Below are 18,565 nucleotides of genomic sequence, written 5' to 3' on the forward strand. Positions count from 1 at the left end.
GGCTTGTGTGATAGCAACTGGTATCGCTGTGTGCCGCTTCATGACTGCAGGTATCTTGCCTACCTGTCAAAGTGCAGCACACAATAGAGGACTGAGTTACACCTTGCAGTTCAATTCTGTCCCCTTTTCTGATGCCCCGTCCCTTCTCAGGGATCATTCTCACAAGGCTGTGTTTAATTCAAGAAGTTCAGTCTGTTACCGCTAGAGGCTGTAGAAGATATACGGTCTCAATATTGGGGGAAGGGATTTTATTCCTGATACTTTCTCAAATCAGTCTTCAGACTTATTCTAGAGCTGTGACATCTCAACCAATACATAAAGAAAATCAAGTTTTGTATGGTTAATCTGTCTGCTGTTATCCTTTCCCTTTCTCTGACTTTCTTGCTACTGTCTACTTAAAGGATGCATACTTCTGTGTAGCTATATAGCCACACTAAGTTCTTAAGGTTTTGTCATAGCAATTGTTCGTTATCAGTTCATGGTCCCTTGATTTAGTCAGGCCGTGGCCCCTCAAATTTCCATGGAGTGCATGGCGTTGGTAGCAGCCTTCTGAAAGGTGGGAGTCCAGGTGTATTCATACCTGGACAATTGATTGGTCCATGGTCAGCAAGGCTTCTATCAGATACACCTTCCTTATGAAGTAGAGGAGGTTCTCTATTTGGTCCTGACATAAACATAAATCCATGAAGGAGGTGTATTCTTTTTATTCTATATTATCTGCTTGGCCTAAAAGAGAGAAGTCTCTCCAGTATAGTAGTTCACTGAGGTCCACCTGGCTGCAATCTCAACATTTCCTGTAGATGGCAGGTCCGTGTTTCCAACTCTGTCAAATTCTTAAATGGTTTGGATTGACTTTCCCCCACTTACTAAAGAGCCTACTCTGTCCTAAGATTTAAACTTAGTTCTCACAGGATTGAAGAGACCTCTTTTTGAATCCATGGTCACATGTTCATTGTCTCCTCGCTCGATTAAATGTAGCATTTCTAATAGCCATTACTTAAGCTAGGAAGTTTGATGGCTCACTCTCTTTGTATGATTTTTTACAAAGACAATGTTGCCTTGCATCCGTACCCCAAATTTCTCACTAAAGTGGTTTCAGATTTTCATTTGACTGAAACTGTTTGTTTGCCAGTCTTTCCCAAGCCTTACTCTCACACAGGTAGAGGCCACATATCTTAAAGGTTCATGACAGATTAGCTTTTTACTTGGCAGGTCTACGGAGTTTAGTTTTATCTCCTCCATTGTTCATTTTCTTTGCTGAGCGAATGAAAGGGAAACTTGTTTGCTCTGAGAGCATCTCGTCCTGGATTTCCTTCTGCATTTGTGTCTACTACAACATTGCAAACGTTCTCTACGTCAGAGAATTTTAGCATATTCTATACGGACTCTATATGCATCAGCAGCTTTCCTGGGTCGTGTTCCCATCAGTGATGTTTGCAGAGCTGTTACCTGGTCTTCAATTTGGTTCAGTCGCTTACCACTCGTGTTCTCTCTCCCAAATTTAGCGTTGTTGGAGGCCTGGGAGAGAAGTACTGAGATCCTTGTTCGGGTAGACTCAATACCCTTCTCCACTGGGAACTGCTTGTGAGTCACCTAAAATGGAATGGACACTTGCAAGCACTTGAAGATGGAAAAAATGGTTACATACCTGCTCTCTGAGATGTTACTCATGTACATTCCACAACCTACCCCCCTTCCCCTCTCCATCAGAATCACTTGAGATGCAGGCTTTCAGTATGAAAGAGCTGAGGTGGGGGGAGGGTCAGGGGCTCCAAACCTTCTTTGCTTAGGAGGAGTGTGTGGAGGCAGCATGTGCTGCCCTTGCAGGTACAGTTACGGGAAAAAGGTATCTGGCTTCGATGCACTGGCACACAGACACCTGAACTGGAATGGATGTGTGCAACGTGTCTTGAGGAACAAGTTACAGAGCAGATGTGTAATTATTTTATGCGCTAGATGGGCAGTAACATACACTTCATTGAACTGAAGCTGCAAAACAAGTATAGGGAGGCAAACTGAAACCACTGCAGTTGGAATTTGGCCAGGAAACATCCCAATTATTAAAGCGATTTGGAGTTTCTAATACTGCATCTCTTCTGAAAGATGTCACTGCATTGACACCCACCATCAGGTGTGGGCTGCATACTGACTCGGAGGGAAGGATACAATCCCTGAATCTTCAAGATTTCATCATGCAGGATGTGGTGTTCGATAGACTTCCATTCAGGAACTGTCTTGACATTACTTACCTTGAGACCTGTATAGGCTCATAACACAAGGTGGTATGGTTACATAGTGTATGTTAACAGACCTCTTTTCTTCTAGCGACCTCAGCCTTCAGCAGAAACAAAGACTCAGACACCAAAGTTTGATTTACTAGCATCAAATTTCCCTCCTCTACCTGGCAGTACCGCAAAAATACAAGGAGAACCAGTGTTGGAAAGCAGAATGTCTGACATTGTTAAAGGAACTGGCAAAGAGAAGGTACTTGTTTCTACTTCTGGAGTGCACATCAAGATGGTTAACGTCCCTCCTCCACATGTCCTTAAAATTATTCAGGCTTATTGTGGTAGAGCTGTAAACTGCACTGTCCCCAAGCAGGTCTAAACTTATAATACTCTAGCCTTTTCTGTTTCTGTTCTTGGGCTTGCTGATTTCCATGTGGTGTCTAATGGAACCTGTGCAATTACCACTCCTCTTTCCAGACTTAGTGTTGGACTCTGTATTTCAAAATAAAGCAGACAGATCAGCAGTGGTGCCTTCTGAAGTACAGATCAGTTAAAGGGAGTTTAGGGTAGGGATGCTTTTGGAAGAATCTGTTTACCTGCAGTGGTGTTGCTCGTCTCTGCAGTTGTACAGAAGACCATAGTCTTGTTTGTTCTCTGTCCCATGTTTTTTCACCTGATGTAAAACTGGCATCTCTGTATAGAAGACTCGCACTGAAATAAGTGCCATGTGCATATTCTATATAACAAAATAAATCTTAACTCTTACTGTACATATATATTTAACTTTAAATTCTTGATGTCTGGTGACTTAAGTTTTGTGGTGACTAAAACACAAGTACTGGCATAATGACTATTGTACTTCTGCAGTTTTACAATTCCTGTTGTCTCTTCAGGAGAGCAAAGACTTGGCCGTCAGTTGTCCTGCATCTGCTCAAGAAGAGCAGGCACACAGTCCAGTCCAGCAACTTGTCACAAGTGTGAGCTCACCAAGCAGGGCTGAGGTTCCAGCACCAAGGTATATAATTCACTTGGCTAATTTGAGAAATGTTTTTAAAAATAAGCTGCTGTGTTGTGTGAAGGATAGTCTTGGTTACTTCTACTCTAAGGAAGCATTCTCTCCAGTCCCCCTCTATACTATACTAGTAACTAGGCCTCTGTTACTCTGAAAAGCTGATTGCTGTTCAGAACCTGGTGGTAATGGCCTTGGGCATCCTACTTGGTTAAAACTGCTGCAGTGATTTGAAAGAAGGGAAAAAAGCATTCCTGAAACTGAACTAACTCTTAAACAGATTCTAACGTTGAACTATCTTGTCTAATCTGTCAGCACAACTCAGCCAGACAAGAAGCCAGAGGAGGTCTCTGCTCAGAAAGATGTTAATAGCCACACTTCCCCATCTGTGTCTGTACGTCCCCTCAGTGCTGCAAAGCCATCAAGGACAAATACCACTTCATCCTCTACCAATGCAAATGCAGCGCTTGCTGTGACAATACAGGTAAGATCAGCTGCCTTGGTATGATCTCAGTGCTTTCTAGTAAACTGACTTCCACACATTGGAGGTTGTTGGCTAGGGAAACTGGCTACTTTCCTCTCTGCTCCACCCCCAGGGCAGATCATGGTACTCCCCAGTCCCAAGGGGGCTGCTTTCCTCACTCTCCTCTCCTCCCCCCCGAGCAGATCATGGTATGGTACCTTCACACAGATTCTGATTTTTGAGCTGCCACTGGGTATTAAACCAGCCTGGCTCACTATACAGAGCATGTTCTGGCATTGTGTTCTTTTAACAATATGCCTGGGGTATTCTTGAAGAGCCCTTTGCTGGTATAGGTTGTTCTTAGCAGAATGCATAAACTTTACTCTTTTTCTATCCTTGGCACCAAAGGAGCCACGCAAGCTAAGTTACGCTGAAGTCTGCCAGAAACCCCCAAAGGAGCCAGCTCCAGTTCCTGTTCAGCCACTTAGGGAGCTTCGTACCAATGTAGCTCCCCCTGCCAAAAACGAAGAAAACAATACTTCTGAAAAGGCTTCAGAGAGAGCCCATGAGAAGCTCGAAGGCCGGGCAAAGGATCTTTCTGGGTTCAGAGGCAACGGGCCTCCCAGGGGAGCTGCTGGAAAAATCAGGGAACAGAGACGCCAGTTTGGACGCAGATCTTCACCTCAGGGAGCACCTCGGCGTATCGGCAAGGAGCAGTATGTGCCACCCCGATCACCAAAGTAAAACTCATCTAACTCTTCTCTATTTAATTTGAGCTGTGGACTAAAGAGCAGCAAAGGAGATGGACTATAAGGAGGAGGTATTCAGGGAACACGAATACTGAATCGAAGTATATGGTTTGAGTGTGGAGAAGGTGGGGAGGGTCCCAAAATTCATCTCTAAAAGTGATTTCACAAATGCTGGAGGATTCCAATCAATATAAATATATAGAGATTATAATTTTTGTATCTTTTTGTTTTTTAATTTGCAGAGGGTTTCCTGCCTGAAATCAACTTTGAGGTTGTGAATTAGTGTTTTGACCAGATGAAAAAATGAAATGACATATGTCCCTCAGTGTAGAAGGAAGAGGGCAAGAGAATATTATTTTTGGGGAAGAAAAAAAAAAGCATTTCTGTAAAATTAGAACTTACTTTTTTAAACCTATTTAACGTTTGACTTGTAGGGTGATATGTATGCCATTAATGGCCTTGCATTGCAAAGCAGATCCACAACCGAGATGCTTGGTCGGCATCCTTGAGTTGCGTGAGTGCAGCCAGATACTGTTACGTCATGACTTAGTCACTGATGGTAAAAACGGAATGCACTACTGTAGTAGAACTTTGTGTTTCCAGCTTGAAATGTAGTCTTTTGACCTTACTAATATTTCATTGAGCAAACGTTTTTTAAACTCTGATTTTACTGGAGAACTCATTGTAGATCAGACCATAAGGACAGTAAGAATAGTCAGTATCCTAGACACAAGAAGGGGGGGCTGGGGCATGTTTGGGATTTTTAATTTTCCCTTTTTTCCTGCCAATTGAGGGCAGCATTTTAATTTTAATTTTAATTTTTTTTTTTTTTTTTCTTAAGTGCTACTTTCTCTAACCCCTTTATTACAGACTTATGTGCATTTATCTGGTATGTTTTCCTGAGGCAGGCCCAGTTAGTGGAAGACAGCACAGTAGATGGTGGTAATTTCACATGTGAAGAGCCTGAGCTTTTGGCCACTCATGGAATTCTGCTTTGCAGGAGGGAGTCTTGAGGGCAGGTTCAAAGCCCCAAATGGGTCTAAAATTGAGGCTTTTTCTTTACTTTGAGACATTCAGCAGTTTGGGGGCATGCCCAGGTTTCCATACAGTGACTCGCATTGGTTCTCTGGACTGGTGTCAAGCACCGCTTTATAGTATCTGTACTGGCTCCGACTTCTTTTCAGTTGCTTGGAACAAAGGCCATGAAGTTTTAACTTTATTTCAAAGAGGTTACTTTGACTAAATTCACAACACTATTTTGTGTAGTAGGCAGTTAAATTTAAAAGCTAGTAATTACCGTAAATGACTGAAGGAAACAGGAAAAATATAATGCGTTAATCTGCCAAAATAAGCATGCCCACATTCTAAGTTCTGTATAAAGTGTTAAGAAAAGTAGCTCGCAGCAGTAAGAATTGTACCTGGTGGTGTGTGTGTTTTTGTTTTTGTTTTTGTTTTTTGTTTTTAAAGTGAATAGGATGTGTACAAATTTAAAGCTGTAAGTTGTGAACACTGGAATATTCAGTTGTGATACATTCATTCTAATGGCATCACTAGCATATATTACTAAGATGTTTACGGTATGTAAGTGGCAGTTAAAAATGACGTTAACTGTGAAATTTTCATCTTTTGATTTCTTAGCCAGGTAATCCTTGCTGATTTCTTACTCATTAGGCATTCTCCATCAACTGCTTTGAGAACTCTTGTATCTATTTTTATAAATATATATATCTATATATATAAAGCCAGAGTTGTCATTTCTCTAACTTATTACTCAGTTTGGCAGTTGCTTTTGATTTGATTCATGAGTCATATATTTATGCAGTTAACTGTTCATTTTGTGCATGTTACATATATAAAAACAATCATTACTCACTTTTTAAACTGCCTGTACTGGGTTTTGGAGTTTAATTTACCAAAATCATGGATCAAATCTATAGTTTAAGAATGCTTACAAACATGTTTCAGTTTACTTGGATAATGCTACATTTGATGGAAATGATACAAAGAAGTTTAAATATTTAAACTGTCAAGAGCTCTGTGAAATGCATCAAATTTCAAAGAAGCTACTTTTTATAAATTTTATAAACTTAATTACTGCACTCAGACTGGAAAATAACATATATTCTGTATAATAGTAACCAACATTAGGGTAATGTGCACTCTCATTACAGAGTGAACATGTATTGGAATTCTAATAGCAGCCATAAGCTGGCTGCAGTTAAGAGGAAGAGCTCTTTGGGAAGAGGCTTTTGCAAATGTACAGTCTCTGGCCTAGCTTGGCTGTACTGGCATGTTAATTTTGACCTATGTGGGCATCTGCTTTTAAATCAGTGCATAGAGCTTGTTGAGCTGAAAGATAGAACTTGAGTGTTTCTGACAGTTGTAAAGTGAAGCTTTTGCCTTTTATTAGATGTACAAAAAATCCTTACAGATCAATCTTTTTTTCTTGTAAGGTGATTTGGAAAAACTTGACGTGTGGAAGGAATGTTTTATGTCTTTAAATGTGCATTTTCCAGCAACAGATTATGGTCTTGTATAGTGTATGCAAATAAGTCTGTAAACTTGTAGGCTTTTTCCAGATTAGGGAGCTCACCATAACTAAACTAATTGATACTGGTGTGCAAAGATTTAACATTAGGATTCTCCTCCTTCCCCCACCGCCATGGATACTTTTCGTCTTTTTGGGGGAACTTGGGGTGGGGAATAATAAGGTAAATATAAAGGCTGTGAAAACAATAGTTGTGTGCAAGTCCTCCTGCAGTACTTGTATTGCATGGCAAATACATAACATAGATGGGCTAGCTGCTACTTCTCATTCTCCAGATATAGTCTCAGGCAAATTCTTGTGTCTCTACCCACCAAGTTTTCCTGTTTGACAGACAATTGGAAACAAGGACAAAATGACCATTTGGGAACCAGATTCACTGCTGGTGCAACTCCATTGACTTCAGTTGAGGTGCATCATCTTATTACCAGAGGTAAAACTGGCTCTTGTTCCACAAAAGTTCATTGAGCTATTGAAGATGATGGATTCTCAGTGGCTCTCTCCTTAATAGCTCACCACATCAGGCAAACATGCATTCTTCTACCCTGCTGACTGTATTTAAAAAGAAAAACCAATGAAACGCGCGCACAAGTGCAGATCTCAAATAACTTTTAGTTTCACAAATTGTCACTTGTTTACAAAATTAGTCTGTTTTATTTTGTTAGCTACAAAGGTGTATTCCCCTAGCTAAACTTCTTTCACTTTATTTGTGGAAAAGATTGGGCCATTTTTTTTTGTATTTCTGGGGAGGGGAAGGAGGGACTATTTGCATGTGATTGTAAAATTAAAAAGTGCAGAAGTTTAATTTCTAAAATTAAGTTAGTTTTATAGCATCTTACATTCCTGCTATCTTTGTTTAAAAAAAAAAAAAATTAACCAAGTTAGCTTGGCACAGTATGATGGTGCAGTTTTAGCAGTAGGTAAAATAAAGTAACCCATCCTATTAACCAGAAGAGAACAAGGGTGATATTGTGGCAGATCAGTAGCAATTAAGTGACTTAATCAATGCTTTACTGTAGTTAAATAGCTATGGCCTTACTACTTTATCAATATCTACTTAAATATCTTGAAAATGTCCACTGTTTTTACTGTTACGCAAGTGAACGTTCACTTGGGATAAAATCTGTGTACAGGCAATATTTTAAACTTGTAAAATGAACCATTGTATTACAGACAAGATACAACAGAAATGCACTTAGGAGGAAAACTTGCTTCTGATGAGTTTATTTTGTAAATCCTTGATTGCAACAGATATGCAAATAGACTTTTGGTTTCTAATTTTTGATATTTCCTTCTGAAATAAGATTGTTGCCATTAATCTGAATGATTTATCATGCTCTTGTTTGTATATATACTACATATAGTCTGAGCTTCCTTTAGGATGGTACATGATTTTGTTTTAGTTTTTTTTAGTTGGCTCTTCTCTTAAGTGTCCCCAGCATAGACACTTCAAGAGGTCAAATGAGTCTGTTTTTAATATACTGTTGGGAGGACTTGAAAGGAGTTAAAGATTATTTCTGAAAAATCCATCTGCAAACTAACCTGTAACAACTTTCAATTTTATATTTAAGAACCAGAGGTTTATTTTTATGGAGCTTCAGTTATGGGTACAATATCAAAAAAATGCAACTTCACATGTAAACAGATTTGTGCACAAATGGCTTTTGTTCTAATTTTATAAAATACAAAATATGCAGATAATATATTGAGTTTAAGTGACTATTGACATCTCGCTCCTCCCAGACAATTCTGACATTCCCTTGGCATGTATGATCTCTCTCCAAAGTGGTCGGGCTTCAGTGAAAGAAGAAAAAAAGCAACTTATCTGGCTTCTATACTCTGTCCATTGTCAAAACTGTCCAAAACAATTTCTGTAAAGTAGGTTCATGCTTTAAATGTTAAAATGATAATACATGTATTTGTATTTCTGTTTTTGACATTGCCAAGGTGCTATGGGAAATTGAAATAACAGTTAGAAAAATAAAGCTGATTTAAAGAAGCAATCCTTCTGTCTTTGATTTCACAATGAGATGCTGTTCGATGTTAAATGGCTTCTAATACTACTTTCCATACATGCCTGAAAACATTGCATAATGTCTCCTATCTTTGCCGTCTTGAGATAGTGTTGTTTCATGTTACAGGAAAAAAGATGGATTTCTTTCTTAAGATGGAAAGGTTGAAGGAAAATAGTAAAGGCACGGTAGTTCAGATTTATTCTGGAAAGGAAAGTTAGTTAGGACTTGAGTCCAGAATGATGTGTCGACTGCAGATGGACCAGTTCTTCCTTTCCCATATTTGAGAGCAAGAGGTCATTAATGGCAGGTAAAACAAAAGTGCAAGTAAGCTCCTATCTGTGTATTTCTAGCATACTGATAAATGTGGTAGCTCTTGCTAATCCCTCCTTCAGTCTTCATGAGCCTCCCTCAGAGAGAGGAACCCAAAGAAGAAAATCTGTTTCACCTATTTTGGGAAGGCCTCTCAAATGTGGCATGACTTGTCTTGTGCTTTAGAACAAGACATGGGTGCAATAGGGTATTCCACAGCTGTGTGCCCTTCAGCGGAAGCATGTCTTGTTCCTCAAAATAGGTTCTGTCAGCTTCACGTGCTCTGAAGGCCCACTTCACCATGTGTACAGGCATGTAACCTGCCTGTATCGGTGTGACAGGGTAACCAGTGTGTCATCCGTAGCTCAGTTCAGCCATCTCAATGGCCTAACTTTCAATAGTACTCAGAACCTGTAGCTTCATTGGTCTGTTTACGTTGTTCTGGGCATGCAGGGCCATGGATGGAGTGGTAATTGACCTAAGACCCTACAGAATGGGAATTTTAAGTAGTGAACTAGAAGAAAGCTGCCTATGACTAAAGTAGGGGTTCCTATATTGTAATACATGAGCTTGATATTCCATCAGTTAATTGCACAACCATTTTTAAGGTGGTATGTGAACCAATACAGTTTGGGAGCTGCTGAACTAATCTTATTGTCCATCATCAATGCTAGATGTGGAGGACAGTGTTGGGATGCTGCAGCCACAAACCTTAATCTCCTCTTTGAATACATTCTCTGTTGCTGGCCTGTGCAGGAATAGACTACTATCTGTTTCCTATCAACCACAAGAGCCCTAAGCAGCACTATTCTACAGCTACAGAGGCCCCCTGAGGTTCAATTACTGATGCCACAGAAGGTGGTCGCAGACCAATGTCTAGTGAATGGATACTCCACTGTAACTAGCACCAATGCCTCCAGCTTTTAGTACTATCAGCTGCGGTGCCACAGTCTGAGTGGGCTGTGGGAACATAAGAACGGGCATAGTGGGTCCGACCAATGGTCCATCTAGCCCAGTATGCTGTCTACTGACAGTGGCCAGTGCCATATGGTTCACAGATAGTGAACAGATCGGCAATTTTGAGTGATCCACCCCTGTTTCAGAGGAGCAGCCGTGTTAGTCTGTATCTGCAAAAAGAACAGGAAGACTTGTGGCACCTTCCAGACTAAACAATTTATTTTGAGCATAAGCTTTCGTGAGCTACAGAACACTTCATCACCTGTTGTTCAGTATCAGCTTCTGGGAGTTGGAAGTTTAGGGTCACCTGGAGCATGGGTGTGTCCCCCTGACCATGTTGGTTAATAAACACTGGTGGATCTAGCCTCTCTGAATTTACTGGATTAAAAAAAAAATTAGGTTATTCTTTTGGCCTTTACAACATTCCATGGCAGCGAGTTCCTTAGGGTGCCTGTGCATTGTGTGAAGAAGTATTTCCTTTTTTTTTTTTTTTTTTAAACCTGCCTACTGATTTCATCAGGTCCTCTCTAATTCTTGTGTTCTTTCTCCACACCATTCATTATTTTATAGACCGCTATCCTATCCTCCCTTTAGACCTCTCTTTTCCAATCTGAACAGGCCCAGTCTTTTATAATCTATATGGCAGCTGTTCTGTACCCCTTAACCATTTTTTGTTGCCCTTCCTTATGCCTTTTCCAATTCTAATGACTTTTGAGACAGGGCAATGAAACTGCAGGCAGTATTCAAGGTGTGACATACCATGGATTTACAGTGTTATGACATTTTGTCTTATCTATCCCTTTCCTAATGAGGCCTAGCATTGTTAGCTTTTTTGACTGCAGTGGGATATTGAGCAGATGTTTTCAGAGAACTAACTACAAGATCTTTATCGAGTGGTAACAGCTTGATGACTCACTGTTACAGGTCCAAGGGGGAAGGGGGCAGTCAAGTCAGCATCCCTCTCCAGGCACACCTCTTCAAAATTTAACAGATGGAAGCTGCTGCACTTGAAGCAGCTTTCCCCCTGCTCTATTGCTCCTCATTGTGGTGGGGAGGGGCCAATACTGAGCAGGAAAGGGAGGAAATAGGTAGCTGCTAGGAGCAATTGCTGGACACTCAGCATTGGTAACAGCCATAGTGCAGTAATGTCACAGGCCTGTTCCCAAAAAATGGCTGCCATGTCCACACTCTTGTGCCTTGCCCTGGCCCCTATTGCTTATTCTGTAAAGGGCCAGGTCCAGGGTTGTAAACAGGACAGAGGTTGCTACAGCTGCAACTGGTGTGTGGGACTCAGCAGGAGGAAGGGGTGTCAAAGCTGTTTGTTGCAGTTGAAGTGTAGCCATGTTGGTCCCAGGTGTTAGAAAGATGGTGTGTGAGATAATATCTTTTATTGGACCAACATTAATGGGTAAAAGAGACAAACATTTGCGCTACAGCGAGCTCTGCTTCAGGTCTGGGAAAGATACTCCATGTATCACAGCTACATATGAAGTCAAACAGCACATATTAACATAAGAATGGCCATACTAGGTCAGACCAATGATCCATCTAGCCCAGTATCCTGTCTTCCAACAGTGGCCAGTGCCAGGTGCTTCAGAGGGAATGAACAGAATGGGTGATCATCAAGTGATCTATCCCCTGCTGCCATTCCCAGCTTCTGGCAAACAGAGGTTAGGGATATTTCAGAGCATGATTTTGCATCCCTGCCCATCCTGGCTAATAGCCATTGATGGGCCTATCCTCCATTAACTTCTCTAGTTCTTTTTTGAACCCTGTTAGTCTTGCCCTTCACAACATCCACTGGCAAAGAGTTTCACAGGTTGACTGTATATTGTGTGAAGAAATACTTCCTTTTGTTTGTTTTAAACCTGCTGCCTATTTTCATTTTATGAGCCCTAGTTCTTTGTGTTATGAGGAGTAAATAACACTTCCTCATTTACTTTCTCCACACCAGTCATGATTTTATAGACCTCTATCATATCCCCCCCTTAGTTGTCTCTCTTCCAATCTGTAAAGTCCCAGTCTTATTAATCTTGCCTCATATGGAAGTTGTTCCATGCTCCTAATCAATTTTTGTTGCCCTTTTCTGTACCTTTTCCAATTCCAATATATCTTTTTTGAGGTGGGACGATCAGATCTGCACACAGTAGTCAAGATGTGGGTGTACCATGGATTTATATAGAGGCAATATGATATTTCTGTCTTATCTATCCCTTTCTTAATGATTCCCAACATTAGCTTTTTGTGGCTGCTGCTGCATATTGAGTGGATGTTTTCAGAGAACTAATCATAATGAGTAAGTTCTTTCTTGAATGGGAACAGCTAATTTAGACCCCATCGTGTGTGTGTGTGTGTGTGTGTGTATAGAGAGAGAGAATTTCCAATGTGCATTATTTTGCATTTATCAACACTGAATTTAAACTGCCATTTTGTTGCCCAGTCACCCAGTTTTGTGAGATCCTTTGTAACTCTTCAGTCTGCTTTGGATGTGACTATTTGAATAATTTTGTATCATCTTCAATTTTTGCTACTTCACTGTTTTCCTGATCATTTATGAATATGTTGAGCAGTACCGGTCCTACTACAGACGTGTGCGTGACACCACTATTTACCGCTCTCCATTCTGAGAACTGACCATTTATTCCTACCTTTTTGTTTCCTATCTTTTAACAAGTTACTCATCCACGAGAGGGCCATCCCTCTTACCCTGTGACAGCTTATTTGCTTAAGAGCCTTGGGTGAGGGACCTTGTTTTAGCTTTCTGAAAATCAAGTGCACTATATCCACTAGATCACCATTGTCTATATGTTTGTTGACTACCTCCAGGAATGACAGTAGAGGGGTGAGGCATGATTTCCCTTTACCAAAAACCATGTTGACGCTTTCCCAACAAATCATGTTCATCTATGTGTATGATTAAATCTGTTCTTTATTATAGTTTCTACCACTTTGCCTGGTACTGACATTAGGCTTACTGACCTGTAAGTGCCAGGGTGGCTGCTGGAGCATGTTTTTAATTTAAAGTGGAAGATGTCATACTAGCTATCAGTCATCCTCTACAAAAGCTGACTTAAATGATGGGTTACGTATCATAGTTAGTAGTTCAGAGGGAACTCAAATGTGAAATTGTAGAATTCTTGGGTGGATACCCTGGGGTCCTGGTCACTTACTGCTGTTTAATTTATCAGTGTTCCAAAACCACCTCTGCCGCCACCTCAATCTGGGACAGTTTCTCAGATTTGTCACCTGAAAAGAATGGCTGCAGTTTGGGAATCTCCATCATATCCTCAGCTAAACTAAGTTATGCTAAACTAAGGGGCCATTCAGGGTGAAGTTATCAGACAAAAAAGGGGGGAGGGGGTAGAGGGTGTTGTAGTAAATAAGGATACAGCGATCAGAGGGTGTACCTAACCAACCCTCCTGAGGTCTTTGGCTTCAGCCCCTGCCGAAGCAGCGGAGCTGAGTTTATCCGCCCCCCCTTTATCAGCCCCCCCTGGTATTTTTGGAAATCAAGGATAGGCCCTAGGCGTCTGTGAATTTTTGTTTATTGCCAACAACCTGCCTGTGTGTTTTACTGAAAACAACCCTGACAAAATCTTAACCTTAGTGCTCAGCCATAACCCGAGGGGCTTTGGGGAGCCCAGGCTTCCCTCCACCCCACCTTCTGCACCGGGGGGAGGGGGGAGAAGAGCTCCCGGGCGCTCCCCAGTAGAAGTTGGTGCAATGAACCCAGTTACCTCCCCACCGTGCGGCTCTGGGCGGCAGGCGTGGTTGCGGGGGGTGCATGGAGCCGGGTGGCTTGAGGGGGCAGGGCACCCTGGGGTGCAAGGCAGCTCAAGAGCTTCCAAAGCAAAAAAGGACCATGCGGTGGGACGACGACGGGTGCGGTTCCGGGCCGGGCCGGCAGGGGGCGCGCGGCGCCGGGTGCGGTTCCGGGCCGGGCCGGCGGGGGGCGCGCGGCGCCGGGTGCGGTTCCGGGCCGGGCCGGCAGGGGGCGCGCGGCGCCGGGTGCGGTTCCGGGCCGGGCCGGCAGGGGGCGCGCGGCGCCGGGTGCGGTTCCCGGCCGGGCCGGCGGGGGGCGCGCGGCGCCGGGTGCGGTTCCCGGCCGGGCTGGCAGGGGGCGCGCGGCGCTGCAGTGGCCGGCGGGGGGCGCGCGGCGCCGGGTGCGGTTCCGGGCCGGGCCGGCGGGGGGCGCGCGGCGCCGGGTGCGGTTCCGGGCCGGGCCGGCAGGGGGCGCGCGGCGCGGGGTGCGGTTCCGGGCCGGGCCGGCGGGGGGCGCGCGGCGCCGGGTGCGGTTCCCGGCCGGGCCGGCAGGGGACGCGCGGCGCTGCAGTGGCCGGCAGGGGGCGCGCGGCGCCGGGTCCGGATCCGGGCCGGGCCGGCGGGGGGCGCGCGGCGCCGGGTGCGGTTCCGGGCCGGGCCGGCAGGGGGCGCGCGGCGCCGGGTGCGGTTCCGGGCCGGGCCGGCAGGGGGCGCGCCGCGCTGCAGCCGGGCCCAGCCGGGCGGTGGCGCCGGGCCCCTCCCCCTCATGTGACCGCGGCGCTGGGGCTCAGCATGGCGGAGGCGGCGGCCGCTCCTGCTGCGCCCGGGATCCGGAGCCCCCAGCGCTGAGCCGGGCCCGGCCGCGCCTCCCCGTCCCCGACATGGCCGAGCCGGCAGGCGGGGGAGCCTGCTCCCTGCCCCGGGAGATCCGCGAGCAGCTGGCCGAGCTGGAGCTGGAGCTCTCCGAAGGTGGGGGTCGGTGTGGGGCGGGGGGGCAGGAGTGGGGCTCGGGACGGGGCGGGGGGCAGATGTGGGGCGGGGGGGGCTCGGGATAGGTGTGGGGCTGAGCGGTGGGGTGGAGGGGGATAGGTGTGGGGGAGGGTTATGGCTGGGGGGGAGGAAGTTGGGGGTTGGGCTGGGGCTGGTGGGGGTAGGTGTGGGGCTGAGCACGGCGGGTAGGTGCGAGGTGAGTAGGTGTGGGGCTGGGAGGGGTGGGGGTGGGTGTATGGCTGGGGTTGGATTAGGGGGCAGGGAGGGGCTCGGGATAGGTGTGGGGCTGAGCGCGGAGGGTAGGTGCGAGGTGAGTAGGTGTGAGGCTGGGAGGGGTTGGGGTAAGTGGGGGTGGGTGTATGGCTGGGGTTGGATTAGGGGGCAGGGAGGGGCTCGGGATAGGTGTGGGGCTGAGCGGTGGGGTGGAGGGGGATAGGTGTGGGGTAGGGTTATGGCTGGGGGGGAGGAAGTTGGGGGTTGGGCTGGGGCTGGTGGGGGTAGGTGTGGGGCTGAGCATGGGATAGGTGCGAGGTGAGTAGGTGTGGGGCTGGCAGGGGTTGGGGTAAGTGGGGGGTGGGTTTATGGCTGGGGTTGGGTTAGGGGGTAGGTGTGGGGCTGGGGGGGGCTTGGGGGTAGGTGTGGGGATGAGTGGTGGGGTGGAGGGGGATAGGTGTGGGGTAGGGTTATGGCTGGCGGGTGGAAGTTGGGGGTTGGGCTGTGGCTGGGGGGCAGTCAGTGTGGGGCAGGGAGTCTTCTGTGGTCCCTTGCTTGGGGTGGGGAGGCTGGAGGCTCCCCTTACTGGCCCTTCGGTGTCCTCATCTTTTTCCTCTTGTCCTCTCACAGGACGTTTAGAGGATTTCTTCACTCCCCTCAGTCTCCTTGCCATGCTCTTCCTGGCTGCGGGAGGAGCCAGTGGAGGGTGACTGGTCTGGGTTTTGGGGAGCCCCCAGGCTGTGGGGGCAGTGGATGGAAGTGTTGGGGGAGCCCCCAGGTGGCTCGGGATTGTGGGGGGTTAATTGGGATAAATCCCCTTCACATGCTAAAACCTGCTTGTGTCTGTTTCGGTGGGGTGGGCAAATATTTGTGAGCCTCCCTTCTGCCTTCTCACAGATAGGCTGTGTTGCGCGGGGCGGGGGGTTTAGCTGGGCCTATCTCCTTTATAGTGGGATGACCCAGTGTGTCCTTTTTTCTGGTGTTTGAATGTGCTCCTCTTGGTACTCTCAAGCTGTGTTTAATTGGGTGAATCCCAGTGGTACGCTCATCCCGCAGGCATCTTTTTAGATTTCACCACCCAGGCTCCCCATGCTTGTCGCCTGTCTGTCCTCTAATTTCTCCCATGTACGCAGCCAGCATGTGTGTTGTGGCCAGTTTTTGCAGCATCCTCACCTTTGAGATGTAGTCTAGCATCCCTTAAATGTTAGTCTCTTAGAGTCTGTGTCTAATGTTCCTGACTTACAGTGCTCTGCTGATTTTCCTGCAAAAGTCTGAGGGGAGCTGTGGGTAGCTTAGAAGATGATTTCATCCTTCCAAAGCCCTGGAGAGAAAACTTCAGGGAACAATCATGTGCAAGCCTCCAAGGGTGCATATGTGGAGTGCCCCATGGGTCTTATCTAAGCCCTAACTGATGATTGTTTATAGTTTGGGAGTGACAATTCTCAGGTGTTCTTACAGATGTTTTCTTCTTTGTTTGCTGCCCTCATGAATTTTAAAAGCTGTTTTAAGGATTTTCAGGGGAGAGGAGAATGGAGAAAATCAATGGTGGGGGAGGGGGAGAGAAGCTTTGGATAACAATGGAAAAAATACAGCATAATGTTCTCTCCATATGACCTGAGCAAGTTGTTTCATGCAGCCATAATCAGTTCACACAAAGTTCCTGTTTATATTGAAAACAAAACCTTAACTTGTGTTTGAGACATGAATGTGACATTTCCGCTTCCCTTTAAATGTACATAGGGTGTTTTCTGTGCCCTAGTATCTAGGTTGTTGCCATCAGTATGGCTGTGTTGTAAATTTCTTCTTCTAGAGCTGTACGTTAATATTTCTGTCAGGCAAGAGAAATGTGTTGGAATCTGGGGTGGGTAGATGAATCTTGTGAAGGAAATGGCTATATTTTACAGATTGAAATGCTCTATCCATTGCAAGTTACTGGGTTCAGTTCAGGTTTCAGAGTAACAGCACCTTAGAGACTAACCAATTTATTTGAGCATAAGCTTTCGTGAGCTACAGCTCACTTCATCAGATGCACCGGTTCAATTCAGGAATTGCTAAGTAACATTTCTTGGCTGGCAGGAGGACTGACTAGACAGTCATAATGGTCCCTTCTGGCTTCAAGGTGCTGATCATCTTAAATGCACATAGACTTGGATGAGGGTTGGCACTCAGCATCTTGCAGGATGAGAAGTGTCCTGTAGCAGCATGAAGATAGCACTTCTCAGTTGAAGCCATTTGTTAGGAGCGTTTTAATGCTGGTTTTTGTTTTGCCAGGTACTGTTCAGAAACACTTTATTTAAGCATTTAACTAGAGTGGTAATCCTATCTGGTGTTAACCTTTATGGACTGTTTGACAGTGTGAAGTACTGAGGAATTGTCCTTTTTGATGGCCTTGGATATCTCATGTAGAAGAACTCTTAATTGCAGAATTTACTGGAACATTCTGCTGCTGGGAAAGCATTTGTGTTTTGTAGTGTGTGTAACTTATTTCTCATGATATTAAAGAAAAGGCTAACCCTCTGCATAGTGTAACTTTTTGATACATACTGTCATGCTCTTCGAAAACCTTGTCCTGTTACTGTACTTTCTGATCTTGAGGCTGTTGAAACTGCAACACAAAGCAGCATGAAGCCTTAAGCTGCTTGAATTGTTCGCATACAATTTTATAGTTCTGCATACTTTGAATATTGGGTGTTTCTTTGCAGAATCTTTTGCTTGCCACTTACATCTTTGCGGCTGGCATTTAACTCATTATATTTTGCTTGAAAATCTTCCCAAGGAGCACTCGCTTGCTGCTTTTTTTTTTTAAGCATGAGAGAGTCTCATGTCTAAACAGTAAAGAAATAACATTCTGCATAAAGGGACAAGGTCAGACTAAGAACTGTCTTGGTTCAGTTACCATAGTACATTAAATGAAAGCCTGTCTCCTAAGTAACTCCCCCTTGCTCCCGCCCCCAAATTGTGGAACTAACATGTTTGATATTGCATTGTTTGCTCTGCGAGTGTGTTATACCCCCTCCCCCACCCTGTGTCTGTCTTGTCTGTTTAGGTTGTCAATGGTTTGAGGCAGGGACAGTTTACTGTTGTTTGTACAGAGCCTAGCACAATGGGGCCCCATTCTTGGCCCTTAGGCTTTACTGTAATAAACATGATTATTAATAAGAATAACGCTAAATTTTAAGGAAGGAATTTTCAAAGAAGTCTAAAGGAGTTATGTGCTTTGTCATTATGCACTAGACCAGTGCTGTGTACATTGCAGTTTAATATGAGGTTTGGCTTAATCACCACCTTTTTAACAGACTTTAAGGTCCTGATCCTGCAAACTTCT

The 18,565-nt window shown here is 44.9% G+C and overlaps 2 protein-coding genes across 7 annotated transcripts in view; both read left to right on the forward strand.

The window, feature by feature from the left end:
- LARP4 (La ribonucleoprotein 4) overlaps positions 1 to 8,997 on the forward strand; it is a 44,844-nt gene extending 35,847 nt beyond the window's left edge. For all 3 annotated transcript variants that reach the window (XM_037884255.2, XM_037884256.2, XM_043533178.1), the window contains exons 13-16: positions 2,326 to 2,484; positions 3,122 to 3,243; positions 3,553 to 3,721; positions 4,109 to 8,997. In XM_037884255.2, the coding sequence (XP_037740183.1) occupies positions 2,326 to 2,484; positions 3,122 to 3,243; positions 3,553 to 3,721; positions 4,109 to 4,444 (786 nt within the window). In that variant the 3' untranslated portion in view covers positions 4,445 to 8,997. The remainder of the gene's footprint in view (positions 1 to 2,325; positions 2,485 to 3,121; positions 3,244 to 3,552; positions 3,722 to 4,108) is intronic.
- A 5,784-nt stretch (positions 8,998 to 14,781) lies between these two features.
- DIP2B (disco interacting protein 2 homolog B) overlaps positions 14,782 to 18,565 on the forward strand; it is a 127,901-nt gene continuing 124,117 nt past the window's right edge. For 2 of the 4 annotated variants that reach the window (XM_043533184.1, XM_043533185.1), the window contains exon 1: positions 14,801 to 15,006. In XM_043533184.1, the coding sequence (XP_043389119.1) occupies positions 14,919 to 15,006 (88 nt within the window). In that variant the 5' untranslated portion in view covers positions 14,801 to 14,918. Of the gene's footprint in view, positions 15,007 to 18,565 lie in introns of all 4 variants that reach the window. The other 2 variants (XM_043533181.1, XM_037883752.2) reach the window with 2 other exon arrangements.

This window comes from Chelonia mydas, chromosome 20, assembly GCF_015237465.2.
Source record: "Chelonia mydas isolate rCheMyd1 chromosome 20, rCheMyd1.pri.v2, whole genome shotgun sequence".
NCBI lineage: Eukaryota > Metazoa > Chordata > Testudines > Cheloniidae > Chelonia > Chelonia mydas.